The sequence below is a fragment of the Elgaria multicarinata genome, chromosome 19, assembly GCF_023053635.1.
Source record: "Elgaria multicarinata webbii isolate HBS135686 ecotype San Diego chromosome 19, rElgMul1.1.pri, whole genome shotgun sequence".
NCBI lineage: Eukaryota > Metazoa > Chordata > Lepidosauria > Squamata > Anguidae > Elgaria > Elgaria multicarinata.
Genome location: NC_086189.1, coordinates 19,864,388 through 19,886,046, shown reverse-complemented (window position 1 = coordinate 19,886,046; position 21,659 = coordinate 19,864,388). Strand labels below are relative to the sequence as shown.

At 49.8% G+C, this 21,659-nt stretch overlaps 1 protein-coding gene across 2 annotated transcripts in view; it reads left to right on the top strand.

Moving 5' to 3' along the window:
* Positions 1 to 21,454, top strand: part of OLFM1 (olfactomedin 1) — a 42,366-nt gene extending 20,912 nt beyond the window's left edge. For both annotated transcript variants that reach the window (XM_063144694.1, XM_063144693.1), the window contains exons 2-6: positions 7,879 to 8,028; positions 12,911 to 13,066; positions 15,180 to 15,399; positions 19,181 to 19,287; positions 20,683 to 21,454. In XM_063144694.1, coding sequence (XP_063000764.1) covers positions 7,879 to 8,028; positions 12,911 to 13,066; positions 15,180 to 15,399; positions 19,181 to 19,287; positions 20,683 to 21,357 — 1,308 coding nt within the window. In that variant the 3' untranslated portion in view covers positions 21,358 to 21,454. The remainder of the gene's footprint in view (positions 1 to 7,878; positions 8,029 to 12,910; positions 13,067 to 15,179; positions 15,400 to 19,180; positions 19,288 to 20,682) is intronic.
* Positions 21,455 to 21,659: the final 205 nt, after the last annotated feature.

The following is a 21,659-nucleotide window of genomic DNA, read 5'->3' as shown; positions in this document are numbered from 1 at the left end:
GCATTTCATTTGCAAGGCGCGCTGACATCACTGGGCTTTGTTTTGGGGTGTAAAGACGGACAGGGCGATGGAGCTGGATGGATGAGTCTGAGCTGGGCAAAGGCCGCTCCTGAAGTTCTCTTAAATTCCTCCCAGTGTAGCGAAACGCCTTGGCTTCTTTTGCTGGGAAGGAAAAGGCTTGGTGGTGGTGGTGGGGTGTGTGCTGAACCCCGTGACCCTTATCCCCAACTGCAGGGCAGCCGACATCCATGCAGCAGCCTCTGTCCACGTTCTCCTGGTGTTCTGCTCCACCTTTCCACCTGTTCTCCCCCCTCTCCCCCGCCCCGCTTGACTTCCGCAATGTCAAAATTGCAATTATGGACTCCTGGGGGCAGGAGCCACCTTCGGGGCTGCAAAAGAGGTTCCGGGAACCCTTCCATGCAGCAGGTGAAGAAGAGCGATGGAGACGCAGAACCCCAAAAACGGAGCGTGAGGAAGAAGCAGAGGCGTCCTCTGCCAAAGACCCGAATGGATTAATGTGCTGAATTCCCTTTTCCCCCCAGCTTCCAAATGGGAGGCAGTTTGTTCAGAAATTAAAGCTTGTGTGCAATTCTGTGCACACTTACTTCTGAGTAAGCCTCATCAAATGCAGCGGGACGTACTGCCAAGTAAACACACCTAGGTTTGGGCTGTTAAGTCAAGGACCTTGTGGGGTTTTGCTGTAGTGTATAGTGTGTTGCTGACTAGGTCAATCTCTCTGTGTGTGTGTGTGTGTGTGTGTGCCTGAGCAAGGGGGTGGGGTGGAAACTAGAAAGCACTTGTAAACCTTTTTGTGTGCAAGAAATAATGTCCTGCGTTTGCTATCAAACCAGAGCCTTTTAGGGGATTAAATCAAATGAAATTGAAGGAAGCTGAGTTGCCTTCGGTATGCAGGAGCCTTGAGGCTGATGAAAAGATGTTTTAGAGGGAGAAGGGTAGGGCTGAGGCATGACTGTGATCGATTTTGCGAATCACGGGAGGAGGGGGATGTGGTCCCCCAAATTTTCTCCCTCCTGTAACTCCTCCCCCCTCACGTCATGCCTCCCCCTCCCCAAGTAACTTTTGTGCTCAAAGATGCTGTTTTCAGTGCTGCAGTTCGGTGTGTTTTATTCAGCTATTTCCGATCATGGTCATGTTTTCAGAAAAGAAAAGGTTGAGTTTGGATGGAGAACAGGGTCAAGCATCCTTTCAGGGATGCGGCTTTGGCTTTTTGGAAATGGACCAGCCGATCTTTTGGACACCCCCCCAAAAAAAACCTAACCCTTGCGCCTGTTGATCTGAAAAGGATCCTTTTAAAAACACAACCTCCCCAGTCTCCAGGTCTTTCTTTTTTCTAGATGAAGAGACAAAGAACTAGCTTTGAGGGACCTTTGCGGGGGGAGCAGTTCCCAGGAACGTGGGGGAGAGAATTTGGCCTCTTGACTGGGAGGACAAAGAAGGCAGACTTGTGTGAGAGCAGAAGAAATACTGACGTCCCAGCAGAAGGTTGAGGGTAGAGAAGCCTGATCAAGGCCCTTCGTCATTGTTTAGACGGCTGCATTCGGGATAATTCAGACGCCTATTTAAGTTTTCTTGTGAACCAAGTTTGTAGTTAGAAGGAGCTAGAAAGGTGAATGGCGGCAGGAAGGATACACGGCCCAGTTGTTTTTCCCCTGGTGAAGGCTGCCCTTGGAATAAAACAAGCTGTGCGGTACAGGGCCAGTTCACACATGCATTTCTCCATCCCATGCTGTGATCAGTTGGAGCTGACTGACCCACCGTGACCGGTCGGATCCTTTGCTGCATGGCTGAAAAGTCAGAGTGATATAAACATTCCTGTTGTGGTTTATGGGAGGGGGGCTGTTGTCTGATGCCTCATTCACCCAGGGAGGGCATGGGTGCTGCAACGAATCTGCATGTGCGAACTGGTCACTGGGGCATAAATAGAAGAGTACAGATGAACACATTAAGTGGCCATTTCCTGAGAGGAAATTCTAGCTGCATTCCTGGGCTGGAACAGGAATTACTTTAAATCTGTATAAGATGATGATGATTGATAATGTTTGTACAGGGAGCCTAATCCAGTTCTTAAAAGTCACACACACACACACACACGGGTCCCAATCCATATTGAATTACCAGCAGCATACTTTAGAATAAGAATGAAGGTGAAAAACCATAGCTGTTAGAAACATATTTAAACCAATATTGGCTCATACTGCAGTAAGTGAATTTGTCTCCTTTTCTCTCCCCTGCTCGTGCTCTGCTCTTTTGAGCCAGCTGAACAAAAGTCAATTCACTTTTAATTCAATTGAAAGATCCAAAATGGATTCAGTAAGTAGCACAGGCTCATGCACTGGATTTTATATTTCCAAAATGGTGGCGGGGGAGGGGGGGATATTTTTATCTTTCTGGTTCCCAGATGTCTGGGAGGCAGCAGTAGGTCCAGTCATCCCATGGCCTGCAGAACCCAGTTTGAACATCTGGAGACCCTTCCCCCCTCCCCAAACACACGCACACACACACATTTCATCTTGGTACTTGGAACATGCAGACACTGTGACTCCACCTTTTTCTCTCCCCCTCCTTCACTGGCCAAACCTGCCTCTCCTAACGCCTGAAGAAGAGATCTGGGGGTCTCAGGAGCTTGCACAGTTTGCGTGATGTTTTGCTTGGCCTAGTAAAGGCATGGCGCTGATATGGATTTTGGAATTGCACTTAGAAGGGCGACCTTATCAGTTGCCATTGCTGAGTGTCACTGGGGAGTGGATGGAGGGGGGGTTCTGAGATTGCAAGCAGAGGCAGTGCTGGCGTTGAGGGTAGGCGTGGTGGGGCACTTGTCGAGGGGCCACTGTTCAGCAGGGGCCCACTGACAAGAACCTCCGGGACTCCATCCTCCTTTTCCCCCATTGCAACCTGCTTGCCCGCCTGCCGCCTCTCACTCTGGCTCAGGCAATGGAGGTGGTGGGAAGAGGGAGCGGCAGGAGCAGGAGATCCCGGCGTGCTCCCTGCATCTCAAGCGAAGCACGTGGGAGCAATAACGAGAACAGCAGCTGGTGAGTGTGGTGGTGAGAAGGAAGAGTCCCTAAAGGAGGTGGTCCATGGAGGGAGTCTTGCCCAGACTGAGAGCTGGCACTGGGCAGAGCTATGCAGATGTGCTGAGATTCTAGCAGTGCTTCTGTGTGGGCCACTGGTGGCATGACTGCAGTGGCCACAAACCCCCATGACGTGGAGCTGGCAATATTAAAGGCCCAGGGGAGAGGTGGGCCTCCCTTCAGCGGAGCACCTCCCGAGCTGCCCCTGACAAGCCTACCATTGCTTTCCATTATTTATTTTGATTTACTTTAAGTGCTTTTTTTTAATGCCACTTCTCAGCCCAAAAAGGCTCCCTTAGCAGCTTCATACAATCCGTAAAACAGGACAGTCCCTGCCTACAGACACACAATTTTAACAGGCATGACACACAAGGAAAACGGGAAGAGGAGGGAAGAGGAAAGATCAGCAGTGTGGTGACAGGGAGTTACTGTTCAGCTTGCACCTTCCTGTGCGAGGAAGAGACCTGTTCAGCACCATGGCTAGCTCCCTCGCCCTACTGACATGAGGAAGGGACTTGTTCAGCACCATGGCTAGCTCCCTCGCCCTACTGACATGAGGAAGGGCCTTGTTCAGCACCATGGCTAGCTCCCTCGCCCTACTGACACAGTGGATCTAATAAAATCCACCATTATTTGTGCATCCCATCTACCTGGGTAATAAAAACAGTTGATCTGTTTTGATTTGTGTGCTGTAGCCTCCGAGAGGCTAATAAAGCAATGTAATAAATGGAAATGTCTTTTTTTTTCCAACCCCTGAAGAGAACATATGGAGATGCCCCCAAGCCAAAGGACAGTAAATAGAATTTCGTAGATCTTTGACACAGGAGATGCAGAGCCTTCATGACCTTGGCCGCCAGCCATATCCCCCACGCGAAAGATGTTGACCTTGGCCCAGTGTGCAGTGCTCACAATGTGTTGCATCCCCAGGAGAAGGGAGCTCCTTAGCAATTGGAAACACTGCTTCATGTGCCTTTGGAGGCACAGATGGTGTCGTTGGGATGGTGCCCCAAGGAAACATCGTGGGCGCTCTCCTCGTGATCCGCTGGACTGATGGGAGCACGTTTTGAAACAACAACATGGAATCGAGCTCAGACCTCCGAAGGCAAATCTCACAGTGGCCTTGTACATGAGAAGCTGGCTTGCAGGTGACACAGCTGCAGTGGGGCCAGGTTTGCAACAGGACTGACTCTTAGCTTCAGGGGGCAAGGAATTACTTGGTAATAGCAAGCCGTAATAATAACCATGAGAATATAAGAATGTAGGAACATAAAACTTGCCCTGCCGGATCAGACCAAGGGTCCGTCTAGTTCAGCATTGTGTCCACACTGTGACCAACCAGCTGACCATTGGAACAAACAGGACAGGAGTGCAACAACTCAGGCCCATGAGTGAAACCCAGCCCTCTTGGAGGTCCCAAGCCACGCCCCTTTCCCTGGCCCCACCCCCTATCCCACAACCACTGATTTTAGGTAGTTTCCCAGTTTGGGGCTGAAAGAGATTCAACAGCCCTTTTCAGGGTATGCCAGTCAGTGTCCCCAACACTGGGCTAGTTGGACTCACTGTGGCCCTTTCTAGGTGTTACCTGGAACTGACAGGACACCTGGGAGAGCCTAATGGAGCCTCCCCAACCAGGTGCCTTCAAGATCTGTTGAACTCCAACTCCCACCATTCCCAGCCAGCCTGGCCAATGGCCAACATATCTAGAGAGCACTACATTGCAGACAACTGTGCTAGAGAACCAGAGTGAGTGGTGCTGTGAATGATGGGAGTTGTAGTCCAGCCCATTTGGAGGACAACAGTCCAACATCAACGCTGCCTTTGCTGTCTCCTCCCTCCCTCCCTTCCTTGGCTTTTGTAACATCTTACCTGATGATTTCAAAACCTGGCCCACGAGGTGGTGCCGTGCTCCTCGTTAGGGATGCCCGAGGAATTTGCAAGACATTCAAATGAGTTTAGATTTCTGCTCCCTGCAGATTTCACGGCTTTTTCCTATTTGTGTGGATTCAGTGGGCCTGCAGACTATTTCTTACTTTTTTGGGGGGGGGAGCGAGTGTGCTTGCACAAATCCACACTTGTGGTGATGCATATTTGTTCAAGCAGAACAAAATTCTCATTCACACCTAAAAGAAAAACCAGTTCCGTCAATCAGCAGAAGATGGAGCGAAAGAGCCCTGACAATTGGCGAAAAACAGATGGGAATGGATTTAACGAAATCCAAGCATCCCTCTCCTAATAAAGGTGTGGTGTGGCCGGGAATTTGGGGGCTTTTCTTATGGTCCAGCGCACATCTGGCTTTCTCCTGATCTGGCTAGCCACAGCAATCCAAGCTGCCAATCAGAGCGTCTCCTAAAACCCTTGAACTGGAGATCCTGGAAAGACTGAGACACGGGGTGGGACACTTTCAAAGCAGGTGTGTCGGTTCTCGAACCATGACCCCACCCCAACCCTGCTGAAGCCTACAGCAGAAAGCCTTTCGGTGTGTACTTGTTCTGCCTTCCAACCCAGTTCCCTGTTCCTCCTGGGGAACAGACTGGCCATAAAGATGCTTTTAAAGTGGTGAATTATTGATGCCGCTGGCAAAAATAGACCCTGGAGATGTTCTTCGGAACACCGCGTACCTGGAGAATTTGGACAAACAACCAGATGTTTCATTGTCTGTTCTAGGAACAGCAGATTCAGGGGGCAGGTTGTAATTTGGGAGTGGGGTAGAGTTGACCAGTAGAGCTGGCCACTGAGATCAACTATGAAAACAGGCTTCACAGAATGTATTTCCATCTCAGTCGGGGTTTTCCTGTCCCGTTGTTATTGTTGTTATTCGCTAGGAGTGTTGACCCTCTGTCAGTCTCAGGGTCAAATTCTCGCAGAAGGGGTGGAGCCAAATACACCAAAGCTACTGGGGTATTTTAGCTTAAATCTCTTCTTCCCCAGTAGCTAAGCCACAGGAGAGCCAATTCTGAATGGAAAGAGGAAGGCATGAAACCCAGGAAGCCACCCGAAGCCTGGCCGTTGTGGAAGGGGCCTGGTCCTGCACCCTTCTGCCCTTCGTACCAGAGCCACTTTTCAGCATCTTCGTGTTAGAAAAGAGCAGGTTTCATTTCTGCCATTTGTCAGCATCTCGCAAGGTTATACATGGGCAGTGATACTGACAAGCTGTCTCTCCACCAGCTGCTGGGAGATCAGGCCTTTCAAAGCAATCACCGTCCAACCAGTGATTCGATCATGTGTTCTGCAAAACATGTGTAGGGAACAAAGCTGGGCAGAAGGTTGCTAGATGCCAGAAATCCTCTGGAACCATCACAGCACAGGAGAAGAAGAAATGTCATTTGCTCCTCCCCCTGTAGATGTTGCCAAACAGGTGGGAATGGAGACCCGGGATGTGATCAGGATTGCGCCTTCATTCCCTCATTAACGGGCACAATTTGGCATGTCGTTGCTCCTGGTTTAGTCCCACGCTCAGATCGATGCAGGGCTGCCGTGGAATGCTGATGTCGTGGTGGGTTGGCAAAACAAATCCCAAGCAGTCGGGCAAGGGGGAAGAGGAGGCTGTGTTGGGAGGCCACGCGGCTTTCATCTGCTGGCTGGAGTCCTTGTTTCCATCCCTCGGGGAGCCCTCGGGGTTTCCCGTCGATTGCTGCTCTTCTTCAGGATGGGAGAAATGCCGACAGTTTGGAGTTTGGTTCAAGCAGGAGGGGGGGTTGCTTTGTTTTACAAAGGGTGGACATCCATTAGAACCCTCTAGTGCGTTTTGGGGGGGGTGTTGGGCAAGACACCCTCAACGGGAGGCCAGTGAGTCCACCTTCTCACCTCCACAGGCCTCCTCTTAATCATCATGGCTCCCACTGGCTTGCTTGACAGCCAGGAGGCCTCGGCGTCTCCTGCTCCTCCTCCTCACCACTTCCGTTACCTGGGGCGGAGCCAGAGGCAGCAGGTGGACAAGCAGGTGGCAGTGGGGGAGAGGAGGAGCCGCTCTGGGGGGCAGTTGACTCGTTCACTTCATGGTCTTAGGCATCAGGCCTCTCCCCTCTTCTAGAAACTGGGGCTCAAGGCCTGCCTGGTAGGGTTGTTGTAAAATGACTGAGATGAAGTCAGTGAAGTACTTTGTATGCTGTACATGATGGTGGTGGTGTATAAGCCGAAGAGGTTCTCAATCGTTCCACAGTATTTCTTTCTTTCATTGCACTGTTTTTCCATTGTCTTTCCAATTTGTTTATTTTTAGCCTCTGTTTTAATTAAGACACTGCCTTTAATCTGGGTTGCCTTATTAGCTGTCTATTAAATAAACAAATAAACTAACTAGCTAAGTGGGTCTTTGGGGAGAGAAAGCACTCCGCTCACAGAAGGTCCCTCCATTCTATTTTGGGGGACCCCCCTCCACCCCCAGCACAGGTGAACCATTCAGAAGGGTCTCCTAACTGTCTGTGTAGAGTTTTCAAGGGCTGCTGTAGGAAGCAGGGGTCTGCAAAGCTGACTTCCATCAGCATAAATTTTATTTATTTATTTATTTATTTATTACATTTCTATACCGCCCAATAGCCAGATCTAGATCCAATCCCATTATTACTACTACTACTACTACTACTATTACCTTTGGTTCCATCTCTTCTTCTTCTTCTTCTTCTTCTTCTTCTTCTTCTTCTTCTTCTTCTTCTTCTTCTTCTTCTTCTTCTTCTTCCATATTCTCGATTTTGCCTTCATTTCCTTATCGTGTCTCCCTTTCTGATGCTTCTCTGCTTCTGAGGCCTCCTGCTTCCATCTCCTGTGCTTCCTTTCCCATGTGTCCACCCAGGTGCTGCCTACCAACCCAGAGGAGAGCTGGCAGGTGTACAGTTCTGCTCAAGACAGTGAAGGGCGCTGCATATGCACGGTTGTGGCTCCTCAACAGACCATGTGCTCACGAGACGCCAGGACAAAGCAACTGCGGCAGCTATTAGAAAAGGTAATGGATCCAGTCCACATCCAGCCCTTTCATCTTTTTTATAAAAAAATAATGCATTAGAATGTAAACTTTTCATTTCCACATTTGAAAATGTAGCTCCTTTAGAGGACCCATCAGGCACCAATAATAAGACATAAGCTATCCACTGTTGAATACTAAATAAGAATCACATTGTCAGCTACCGAATATTGTAACATTTCTAATATTGCAGGATGTCAGTATTTAAATATCTGAGCACCAGGAGAATATCTGGAGACCCACTTTGGTTGACTTTGAAAAGGCAGTATAGAAATACAATAAATACATAATAATTAAATTCGACGTTAAAGTGTGCAGAGGAGGCTTATTGGAAGCTGTAGAGGAGATAAATTAATGCCCTTGGATGTGGGAGGGGGCTGTTGCACCGTGTCCTGATTGTGTGGGTCCCTGGTCAACAGCTGTTTGGTGACCGTGTGAACAGAGTGCTGGACTACATGGACCCTCAGTCTGATCCAGCATCAGGGCTCTTATGATGTTCTTATGATGTTGCAGCACTGAGAGTTGGGGGGGGAATAGAAGTTCAAGATGGCAGAATGCATTCTTTCTTAATTAAAACCATGAAAAGATCAAAGCCAGGCTGTTGCCCCAAATAAATCAACGGGAGAGGATTGGGGGGGGGGGGAATATTACATCTCCAATTGGCTTGAATTCCATTGCTTTTCATTAATTTAATGCTTCAACATTTTCAAAAGACCAGGCTCCAAAAAAAGACAAGACAGCAGCAAAATTAAAATGGAGGGGCACCTTCCCTCCTCTCTGCTGGCATTAAAAAGGTTGAGCATCAAATAGTAACAAAAGAGGAATATCTCTCTCTCTCTCTCTCTCTCTCTCTCTCTCTCTCTCTCTCTCTCTCTCTCTGTTTACACCAACGCTCATGTAATCTGTTTTTAATAGTCTGCAGTCCAGAGACATCAAAGGAATCTTATTATGGGATATAATCTTGGGATCAAAGGATTCGTTGTTTAATAGCTTCCACTGAACATGCACAAATTCTTGTGAAATGACATTGCTCGCTCCCCCCCCCCCATTAAATTAATTGGATTCTTGTGACTAAACGTATCATTATCTCTGGCATTTGAAAGACTGCCGGCCAGGATTTGATGAATCCAGCGGGATATCTTTCCCCCTCCCCCAGTCCTTGGAACAAATTGACCTTTTGGTTTTAGGGTGATCACTTATGTCCTGCCCCAAAAGCGGGAACACATCACCAGAACAGAGGATGAAAGAGGGCACTGATTTGCATAGCTTTTGCATATGCCGATTGAGATATATAGACGCAAATTTAGAAAGACTGGTTGTAATTTAAATAGAAATATAGCCTCACCTGACACTGGAACCCATGACCTAGGGAGGTGGTGGGCTCTCCCACACTAGAGGCATCCCAGAGGCAGCTGGACAACCATCTGTCAGGGATGCTTTAAGGTGGATTCCTGCATTGAGCAGGGGGCTGGACTGGATGGCCTTAGAAGCCCCTTCCAGCTCTACTCTTCTATGATTGTATGGTGGACGGGGCCAGATGCAAAAGGAGCAGGGCCCAAATACAGAATTGGTAGAATACAATCCATCAGTCTAACCCCCAGGGTGTTGAGCCTCATGGGAAGGAGGCAAACCTGGCCTGCTTGGGTCCAGGATGCCCGTATCCCTGGTCCCGCCCCTTATCCCTGGCTGCCAATTTTCTGGTAGTTTCCCCCCAAAAAATGGTTGTGATGCTTCTCCTAAGGCTACGTGATTGGCCATAAGAGCTTTAAGCAAAAATATAGGGATAGTTTGGGCCCAGCGGTTTTGCCTCTGGATTCTCCTACCACTGGAGTGAGCCTCCCAAAAGTGTCCCTGAAACAGGTCTTATTCAGTACCCCTGACCTGGGATAGCCTTAAAATTCTGGCTCTCTAGCTAAAAAAGGTAAAATCGCCCAAACCTGTACAAAATCCTATGAATTTGCCCATGAACTTTTTTTTTTTTTAAAAAAAAGTATTGTCCTTTAAGATGTTTTGCCTGGCACCAAGGTCTGTGAGAAGGCACGCTCTTTGCAGCTGGATCTCTCTCTCTTGCCCACAAAGGCCTTGGCTAGACATAAGGATTATCCCAGGCAAAGGGAGGGGTCGTCCCTGCCTGCTCCCGGGATCCCCTGAGTGTCACTTGGATGTACAGGGATGATCCCGGGATATAGGCCTGGTCTAGCCATGGCCATAGCCAGGTAGATGATGGGCTTGTTAATGGGGCCGCCCCAAAGATCTCTCTAAAATCTGCCCCAAACATTGTTCCTTCAGCACATTGTACAAAGCACGACATGTCATAATACGTACAAGATCTCCCCGCTCTTTCCAGCCACGAAGGCGGCACTTGATGTGGGAGCGAAGGCCTTGCCAAGGCTTTGTGGAGGGCAAGGTGGCCCACTAAAGATGCCGTCCCCTGACTGGGCCAGAGGCACTGGGGGCCCTTGCCACATAGCATGCTCCCAGTTGTGCAAACTGGGAATAGATGCCCCACGCATAAAATAGCATGTGCATTATTTATCAGCTGGCTATTTACGCCGGTGCTGTCAAGCTGCACGTCTCTCCTAATGATGGATGCCGTAATAAGGATCAAAGCAAGTCCGTGATGCTTGTCTGGCAACCATCTTTGACACTGGCATCCTCGATTCCTGCTTCGGCCATCAATGACTGTCATGCGTACATGATGAGATGATAATTCATATTGGAGCGGGAACATTGCTCTCTGTCAAAGGCATCCCGGGGGGGGACGGGGGGGGACGAATTGCCTCCGCCCCTTCCAAAAGCAGGAGAACGAATGCGGCTGTTTTGCTCTCCGGGAATGCCTTTGTTTGTGAAGATGCTTCTCTGGTGTCGAGGTTTTCAGGTGCACGTCAAAGTACGTGGTTTGCACAGTGGGCTTACCCACCAGTCTGGAATTCCTAGCAGTGTTGACAGACAGCAGGACACAAGAATACTTTCCAGCAGTGGAGGCTGCTGACTCCATTGTCAGTGGGGCGGTAAACCCACTATGGGTTTTAGTCAGAACTCTGAAGGAGATGTCCACGGTGCTTCTGTACCTCGGAGAGCTTCTTTAGCATCCTGACTGAAACCCAGAGCGGATTCATTCACACACACACACACACACACACACACACACTGACATTGGAGCCAACAGCCTCCGCTGCCTTTAGGGCACAATCCACCAGGCACTTCAGGCTTCACACTCCGCCCAGCTGCTCATTCGTTTCAGTGGGGCTTGCCCGGCACGTCAACATGAAGTAGCCTCAGGGCAAAACTATGTGCTATGTTCAGTGTGTACCACAGGAGTGTGGAATCTCTTTCAGCCTGAGGGCCCAATTTGATTTCAGAGAAACTCCTGGGAGCCACTTTCTGAGGGTGGGGGTGAGGGGGCAGGTGGCCCAAAGGCAGAGGACCGGCCAAAAATGCAAACTCCAGGGATTCCCCATCCCAGGCGTGGTGTGCAGCGGATGCTAACGCTTTCCTTTTACTTCTGTATAGGTGTGCAGGGCCCCAACCCAGACTGGGACCCCATATGTGAGCAGGGTGGATGTGAAACCTGCCCATGGATCCCCTTTCTCTCCCAAATTCACGCCATCTGCATGCACGCCAGGGCTAAACCAAAAAGGAAGACACCTCCATTCGCTCCAATGGAAGCCCCTGCACCTAGGCATGTGGGGGGTGAACGAGTGGGAGGGGGGAGCAGCTAGACCAGATGCTTTCACCCACCTACCCCTGCCCATATACAGTGGTCCCAATCCAGATTGGGGCTACACACACTTAAACGGAATTTTTACTAAGTTAGGATCGCACTACACATTCAACGTAGCAACAAGTTTGGTCTTTCTGGTGCACGGCTTTGTTTCTGACAATGATGATGATGATGATGATGATGATGATGATGATGATGATGGTGTTTGTCCTGCACATTTACCCTATTCACAACTTTCATCTCAAGAGTCCTGATGCTTCTCTCCCCCTCTTTCTCTGGCAACACCCCCAAAGTGTGCTTCTGAGTGAACATTCTTTGGGTTCCTGCTGTTAGACTTTTAAGGCCGTTACAGGACCAAGTGGGCAAAGAAAATGTTTCACTAATCCCCCCCCCCGCCCGCCCCCAGCATTAAATACTTGGCTGTGTAAATCAGGAGTGCTGAATCTCAGCCTCGCGAGCCAACTCTAGACTACGGGTCCAATGTGACACTCCCGGGTGCCAGTCTTCCAGGGTTTCCCATTTTGCTGGACCTTTTCCTTCAGTCCCAACCCTGTTTCCCCAACCACTGATCTATTGGTGGATTCCCAGCTTGGGTGCAACACACACACACACACACACACACACACACACACACGAATTTTCAGAATCCTATCTTGACGCTTGTTCTGATTTGAGTCCATACAAGATTGTGAGATCTCTGGTTTTCTTTTGGTATGAAAATCTGGGCCTATTTGGGTGCATTTTCCCCTTATTGTGCCCGTCTTTGAAATTCACACATTCTTCTCCCTTTCATTAAAGTGTACTTGCACACATTTTTTTCAAAAGTACTCCTCTTTCCATGCCCGTTCTTCAACTGTATCTAAACGATGGGAATGCCTCTCCTCCTCCCAAGGCCGAATCGCTGACAACAAGAGCTTTAAGACCAATGTGCTGGTATATTTGACCACTGGAATATCCAACCCTTTCGGACTTCTCTGAAACCGAATCTGACCTTCAGGCTGAAGGAGGTTCAGCTGCACCCTGAAGGGTCCATCAAGGCGTGCTGTTCTTCAGCGTTTAGCCTCGTTAATTCTGTTGGCCTCTTTTTCTCCCTGTGGCACCCCCACCTCCACCCCCACCCCCACCCCTTTTCCAAACCAGGTACAAAACATGTCCCAGTCAATAGAGGTCTTGGACAGGAGGACCCAGCGAGACCTACAGTACGTCGAGAAGATGGAGAACCAGATGCGAGGGCTGGAATCAAAGTTCAAGCAAGTAGAAGAAAGCCACAAGCAACACCTGGCCAGGCAGTTCAAGGTGAGCCTCCTTCCCGCTGAGGGTGCCCCTCTGCCTCTGCCTCCCCCAGGCCTGCCCCTGGCCAGGGGGAAGAATCGGGCTCTTTCTCAACCCAGTTTTCTTTAAGTCAGGGTCAACCCAGGGCCCTCAAGAGTTTCCCAAAAGTTAAACTTGGCCCTGGGGCCGAAGGACCGGTTGCGGGAGTTTTGCGTTCCCTCGTTTGGGGGATCTGCAACTGGCCTCCCCGGGTCAAATCTTCCCCTGCCAAACTGGGGTGCCTGAGGCTGTGATGGGGGAACGGGGACTGATGTCTACACCTTGGGGCTCGGGGTGGGGTGCGGAGGTTAATTGCCTTTGCAGACCTTTGGGCTTCACAGTTCTGTGATTGCAGAAGCCCCTGAGATGGCCGGTGGGCGGGCGGCCCAGGAATGCACCCTGAGGGCCACTGACAGGCCCGCCTTTGGAAACAGGGCAGCCAGGCACAAGGGGGGAGGCGGCCCACGTCCTGGTCACGCTCGTGGCCATTTCAGCAGGTCCTGAGGGGGTGGGCTGCATCCGCGAGGCTTTGCTCCTTGAGGTCGCTGTGGGGAGTTCAGGGGCACAGATGCTCCTCGCCTTCACCAGGCCACCTGCATCCATTGGAGGGGAGAGGGGCGTAGAGCTCAGCTGGCAAAGCCCTTGCTTTGCAGGCAGAAGATCGCAGGTTCCATCCCCAGTAGCAGCTCCTGGTAGGGCGAGGAAAGAATCCGGCCTGAAACCCCGGAGAGCCCTTGCTGCCAGTCAGTGCCAACAGTACTGGGCTTGATGGACCAATGGTCTCACATCATGTAAGGCAGCTTCTACGATCCGCTTTAAAGCCACCCTTTGATCAGAACCATGAGGACTAGAACCTTACTTTGTTTTTAGGCAGAATTGCATTAGCTCTATAGCACAACCCCAGCTTGGCAGGCAGAAGGTTCCTGGTTCCCGGGAGAGTCGTTGCTGCTAGTCAGTATCAACAATCCTGGCCTAAATGGCTTCCTGTGTTCCACCACTGCCCCCAGCCTGCAAATGTGTGACAAATGATGTGAGCCAACCTTCCCCCACCTGATGCTCTCCAGCTGTTTTGGACTACAAATCCCATCATGCCTGGCCATTGCTCGTGCTAGTTGAGGCCGATGGGAACTGAAGTCCAAAACATCTGGGAGGCACCCAGTCAGGGAAAGCTGAGCACGGGTGGGAAATTTCCCTTTTTATTTTATTTTTAAAAAGTCACAGGCTGTGACGATAACTACGTTGGCATCCGAGTAAGCCCATGAGACTTGCTTGCGCGTCAAAGCAGTTAGAAAGATCAGAGCTGCGATTTTTAATATATATATATATATATATTTAATTGGTCTGCTAATAGCTACTGTCTGTAGGCTAGCGAGCAAAGTTCTCCAACAGTGTCTCATTTTCTTGCTTACAGGGCTAACTTAAAAGAAATTTTTACAATGTCGCACTGACTGAAGAAGCTGTCCATCCTTACACACACATGTAACCATGAAAAAAAAAATACCAGAGGGCAGAGAGATTTTCCCACCATCCTTTGATTTCTTCTCCTCTTGATTTTCATCTTTTTCCTCTCTTTTTCCCCGTTCTGTTTTTCTCAAAATTAGCACCACTGCCAACCGCACACACAACCGAGAGAGCTCTTCCTTTGCATGTAAACTGTAGCGATGCATTTCATCACTAGTTCTGGAACTCCTTGTCAATGCATTGATTATTATTATTATTATTATTATTATTATTATTAATTTATGGAAAAGAAAAAAAAAAGAATTTGTGTATGTGACCGAAGCATGTAACCTTAAGATGTTGCATTCTAAAAAAGAAAAAAAATTCTAAATAAAGGCCTTTTTTCCCAAATAAGACGGTGTCCTTGCGACTGTTTAATATATTATATATATAAAGATATATATTTATATATTCCTTCCACATTTGGACTCCCACCCAAGCATTAATAATATTAATAATAATGATGGTCAGTCTGGTGAGGATGGTGAGTGGCCAGGTGCAGAGGCAGGCAGGCAGGCAGGCAGGCAGGCAGGGGCGCGAGGCGGGGCGGGGGGTTTGCACGCCCAGCACTGAAACCAAGCTTATTTTAACCTTGCAGGCGATAAAAGCGAAAATGGAGGAGCTTAGGCCTTTGATCCCAGTGTTGGAGGAGTACAAAGCCGATGCCAAATTGGTTTTGCAGTTTAAAGAGGAAGTCCAGAATCTGACGTCTGTACTTAACGTGCTCCAGGAGGAGATTGGCGCGTATGACTACGAAGAGCTCCAGAACAGAGTGTCAAACTTGGAAGAGAGGCTCCGGGCTTGCATGCAAAAATTAGGTAGGATGTGCAGGTGGGAGCGAGGAGGAGGAGGAGGAGGAGGAGGAGGAGGAGGAGGAGGAGGAGGAGGCGCCCCGGCCCACGGAGAGGCGTCGGCGTTCTCGCCTTCAGGGCTGAATCGGTGGTGACCATGAGGCACAGTAGGTGCCAGACAGGGCTAGGCGCCACTCCCACGGAGTGCAGCTTGTGCCAGGGGCAGTGGTGGAGCGGTGAATTGCAAAGGGCAGGTGCCCATCCTCACAATCCCCGTAGGAACGCCCCACGCAAAGAGTCCAAAGTTACAGGGGGAGAAGTCAGTCTCTCTCCGCAAACGACAGCTAGCAGTTTTCATCTCCATCGGCAGCAGCTCTTTGGTAAAGCAAATGGGTCTGAAATGCCCCTTCAAAACCATGAGGCCCCAGATATTTTACATGACAACAGTGGATAATCTATGGTTGCTGGGAAAATTCATTACACACACACACACACACACACACACACACACACACACACACACATACACACCCTCTGCAGCTACTGTTAGGATTGCAGCTAAGCTCAGAGGGAACCGGGAAATCTATGGTGGGTGGCAGATGACGTCAACGTCCCTGCTCATTAAAAAGTGTCAGGGTTTGCACCCCTGGGTGCCCTTGCTGCACTACGCCGCTGGCCGGAGAGGCACACCAGAACTCAACCCCAGCATCTGTTTTCAGAGCCAACCATTTTTCACCTTGGAACGTATGAAGACAGAATAGATGATGGTGCCCCCAAGCTGATGCAAATTGCATCCCCACTGATGTCCCCACACGTCAGGGATGAAGGGAGCGGTTTCCCGAATCAGAAGCTGTGGTTTCCACACAGGCCTGTGCCTCCTTCCCGTAGGGAAGAGGGGTAAGGGAGGGATTTGCTTACTTCACATTTGAATGCGAACTTAACTAATTCCGCATGTTCAAACCGGTGCACGGACCAAAACTCAGTTATCCTTCAAAATGCACACTTCCCCCAAATTTTGCTGTGGGGTTCTCCATCTCCAATCCCAAAATATGTACCTTAGGGGAAATGCACACAGCTGTGAGCATATATGTGAAAATAATGCTCCGTGTGCATTATATTCAGGAAATTGCTTTCTCCCTTCCACAAGAATGGATATATTAGGCAAAACTGCATACAAAATTTACATGTGTTACGAGAATTGCACACCAAAGAGGGTGGGTTTGTATTTGGTTGATTACTATTATTATTATTATTATTTGCTGGAGAGTAATATAGGCAAACAAACAGCCCAATCAAAACAGGGAAACATTTTCAAAATCAGGTTGTGGTGACAGGGGGGTGGGGGGGGGGGGGTTGTGAGTGTGTTTATGTGTGACTGCTGTACAAAGGGAAGGGGTGTGTGGAGAAAACCCACTGAAAACATGCAAGCCCTTGGAAAGGCCAAGAAGAGCCCTCTGAGAGGCACTCTGCACAAGCTCAGAGATACTCCCTTTTATACCAAGCCAGCAAGAGTGGGGATCAGTGGCTCCAATCCCTGTGGGGCGGACAGGTCAAATTGCCACCCCAACAAGCTTCACCTGAAACACCCGTGTGGATCAGGCCCTTGGAGGAACTATTCCATGTGCAGGAGACATGTGCCGGTGCTGCTTCTGCCAGGGACGGAGGAGGCCCTGCCCCAGACGCCGTTCGTTGCTGCCACGGTGCCCCTCTTCACGTGTCGCTCGTTGGGTACTGATGTCCCACCGCCCAAAAGGGAGCCTACAGAAAAGACAGCTGGAGCCCAGGAGCAGGGAGTTGATCCCCGGACTGTTCAGGGGAACCGTTTCAAATTCGCAGAGCAGGACAGAGTCACAGGCTTTCAGCAACATGGCGGTGCTGGCCGTAGCTCAGTGACAAGCGATGCGTTGGGCATGCGCAAGGTGCATTCTCAGCACATCGACTTAAGGGGAACGGTGAGGTGAACAACCTCCGCTTGATTCCTAGAAGAGCTGCCACAGGGGCCCTCCAGTTGCTTTAGGGCGACAATTCCCATCAACCTGAGACATTGACCACGTTGGCTGGCACTTCTGGGAATTGTAGTCCAAAACAACTGGGGGGCACCAGGTTGCCTTCCCCTTAGGACCGATAAACACCTGGCATAATGCAGCTCCCTTTGCATATACGGCTGTAGGTTCAACAGCCCCGTTGTGGACTTTTGAGGACCCTCCAACCATTGCTGGATCTGCCCCTAGCACTTAGCCACGGCATGTAGGAACTCTTGCCTAGTGGAATGTTTCTGCCCTCTCCCAGGAGACTCCATTCCATGTCCCCCCACCACCACCAGTTTTCTCCTTCACCTCCCAGTTAGCTTCCCACGACCACTAAGCATGCTCAGTCCCACTTTGGGATGTTTGGAGGTTCCCGTCTCCCCTTTTTCAGGGTTCTTCCCTAACATTGTTTTCCCTAGCTGTGCAAATCTGCTGAAACCACCTTCTTGTGCACCGATGTTTCCATTTGGGCTTCCCAAGGCTCTGCCCTCGGAGAATGTGCTCACGATCGGTAGGCTGCATGGGCCATCTAGAACCTCCATCCATGCTCAAACACAGTTGCTGAGTGATCATAATGGAGGGGACGGCTCAAATACCCCACAGGTGTGAGGGGGGACCAGTGGACATCCCCTGGCCCATGGAGACCCTGGCGAGGGCAATCTGTGTCGTCTCCCCACCAAATCCTGTTCTGTACCACTGCAATAGATCAAGGTTTTATTTTAAGCCATAAAACTGCAACACAATAAAAAAAACACAAGAGCATTAAAAGCATTAACACAGCTGCATAATTTAAAAGGCTGAATTAAAAAGATGCATCTTCCCACATTTTCTTGAAACCAGGAGGGGGGTTGACAGAGGGGGTTCACGGTTTGGGAGCAACACAGGAGAAAAGCCCTCTTAAGCCTGCCCCACATAACGGCACCCTCAAAACAGCCACTCCTGCAGAACTTCATACCCACGCTGGCTCATAGCAAGACCCAAAGGTCCCTTAGATGACCAGGTCCTAAGCAGCTGAGGGCTTTGAAGTTCAAAACCAAAGACATGAACAATTATGCCCAGAAAGCAGTTGGGCAACCAGAGCAGGTCTTTCAGTATTGACCGGTTGTAGTTTCTGGAAACTCTTGAAGAGCAGCCTCATGTAGAGCGCTTTGCAGAAGGCCAGAAGAGATTTATTTATTTTTATTTATCTACAACATTTATATACACTGCTCCACATCTAAGCAGATTCCGGAGCGATGAACAATAAAACAAAACCCAAGTGTGGCTAACTGTTGGCCAAATCAACCCCCATCCCTGCATTTTGTTTTATTTGAGTGTCAGGGCAGGAGGGAGACGGTGGGGTCTCCTCACGGTTTCCCACGTCCCCTTTTCCCTTCCCTACAAATGAATGGACCCAGAGGAAAGCCCTTTTCCCTTCTCTCAATGGCCACCCATGAAGGAAAGGAGGTTACAATCGGGAAAATGGGGGGAGCGGTTTCCTGTCAAACCTCAGACGCCCCAGGACCTGGGGCAAAGAGGGGCTGTTTTTGTTCCTTTCTGCTGCTCCAGAGGGCAGGGCAAGAACCAAAGGGTAGTAATTGCTGGGAAGCAGGTTTTGGCTAAACATTAGGAGAAACAACCCAATTGCGAACACACTCTGCCTCCACATGTGGTGGGTTCTCCTTCGCTGGAGGTATTTAAGCAGAGGCTGGATGGGGTTGGGCCAGATGATCTCAGAGGTCTCTTTCAACTCTTATGATTCTATGATTTGTTGGCGTTCATTGCAACCCACTCTTTTGCAGCCTGTGGGAAGTTGACAGCAATAAGTGACCCGATAACGGTCAAGACGTCTGGGTCGAGGTTTGGCTCATGGATGACAGACCCCTTGGCTCCGGAAGGTGAAACCAAGGTAGGGATGCAACGACCCCTAGATGGTGTGGAAGATCCTGAGGTTTCTTCTGATGGGGAGCGGCAGGTGGGAAGGCGGAGCAGAAGTGCACTGAGACACTGGGCTGCATTCACCCACAGACCTGAGGCCCGAACACCCTGCTTTAATGCCAGCCTTGCTGAAAGCAGGAGCCCAGGGTGGGTGGGCCGTGGCCTGGTGCAGCAAGGGAACCCTTTTCTTCTCCCTCTGTAGCTCTGATCTGGGGGGGGGTCTCTGGTGTGGGGAGTGATCTCCACGTAAAGCAACGAAGCCGGCTGCTTTTGCCGCCAGCTCCCCAGGCAGCCTTGGCTCGTCTTCTGCTGATACCAAGTGATAATCAAAAGGGGATTTATTTCTGTATCAGTCCCGGCTGCAGCCAACCTCAGGGAATCAGGGAGCGGAAGGAAAAGAAGGCTGGGAGGGGAAGGGGCAGTCAGACAGAAGAGCTGATGCCTTGATCCCGGAGACAGGCCTCCATTCAGTGCTGCACTCTGTGCTATTGCACCTTCTAATTTATGAAGATTTAATCATCTAATTGAGTGCTGTCGCATGGCCGCATCTCTTTGTCTCCTTCCACCGCCTGTAAACCTTCAGGGCTGTGTTTGCCAGAAAGAGGTGTGCGTCCTCCACATCTCCACACTTTTTATCATGCCAGGGTGGAACTCGGGATGCACGAATATTTTGCTTCCCGTTTGCAAATCATGCGAACGTGTCCCGCTGGGAATCCCGGGCATGAATGTGACCAGATGCGCTTTTTCCACTTGAGAAATATTCGCAGGATTCCCAAGTTTGCGATTGCGTTTTTAAAAAGTGTTTGTCTGTTAATGCGCACTTTGAAATGTGTGTTTTATAAGAAAATGCACATTTTCACACTTTAGTCCAGGGAGAGAAAAGCACACAGCAAGGCACACTTTTCTGGTTTGAAGCACAGGCTTTTCCCATTCGAATGAGCCGAAGAACAGGTCAAAAGCCAAAACAGGAGTGAGTCAAAATGAGCTTCGAAGTGGTTTTTGGAGAACTGAGGCAAACTTAGAAATGGCTGGTTCTCCCATCCCTAGGTAAAAAAACCAGTCAGTTAGATCCAAATGTATGACGGATCAACTGCTCTAGAGGAGTGCCAAGGACAGCACACAGGAGCGATGGTGTCAAGGGCCCATTACATTTGGCCATCCGACAAAGGCCTCAGAAAGAATCACCGGCTGTGGCTACTGAAAAATTCTGCCCCAGAGCCTTCAGGAATCGCTTCCAGGAATGGACCATCTCAATGGGTAGCAGGGAGGGGCTACGTGGAGTCCGTCAGATAGACGACAGTTTCTGCATCTTTGCTAATGCCGGTTTGTTTTCTTCCTTTGTTTCGCACGCGTTGTGTTTCCGTAGGTCTGGTATATGGACAGCTATCATAACAACCGCTTTGTCCGGGAGTACAAATCCATGTCTGATTTCATGAACACGGACAACTTCACTTCCCACCGCCTGCCTCACCCGTGGTCCGGCACGGGCCAAGTGGTCTACAACGGCTCGATCTATTTCAACAAATACCAAAGCCACATCATCATCAAGTTTGACTTGAAGACGGAGACCATCCTTAAGACCCGGAGCTTGGATTACGCAGGCTTCAACAACGTGTACCATTACGCCTGGGGAGGCCATTCGGACATCGACCTCATGGTGGACGAGAACGGCCTGTGGGCCGTCTACGCCACCAATCAGAACGCGGGCAACATCGTCATCAGCAAGTTGGACCCCAACACCTTGCAAAGCCTACAGACTTGGAACACCAGTTACCCCAAGCGCAGCGCCGGGGAAGGGTTTATCATCTGCGGCACTTTGTACGTCACCAATGGTTATTCGGGGGGAACCAAGGTGACTTATGCCTTTCAGACCAACACCTCCACCTATGAGTATATAGACATCCCCTTCTTAAACAAATACTCGCATATTTCTATGTTGGACTACAACCCCAAAGACAGAGCTCTTTACGCATGGAACAACGGCCATCAAATACTCTACAACGTCACCCTCTTCCATGTGGTCAGATCCGACGAGTTGTAGCCGACGCTTGCCCGGCAAAAGGAACTGAATGTTTAACACGCACGAAACCCCGGAGGAGATGATACGTCACATGGAGGCATATTTTAAACGATGGCAAGGGGGGGGGGGGTTCGAAAACACAGCGCAGCTGCCAAAATGTAGAAGTGAGGGGATGGTCGGATGTTTAAAACCTGCAAGATCAGCACCTTCCCTCTCAGACGTTGATTGGAGTTCAAACTTGTGTTATAGACAACGGGGAGAAGAAGTCCAAATAAACCACTCGTTTGCAGCTGGAACTGCACTTTGCAAAACCACTTTTCAGT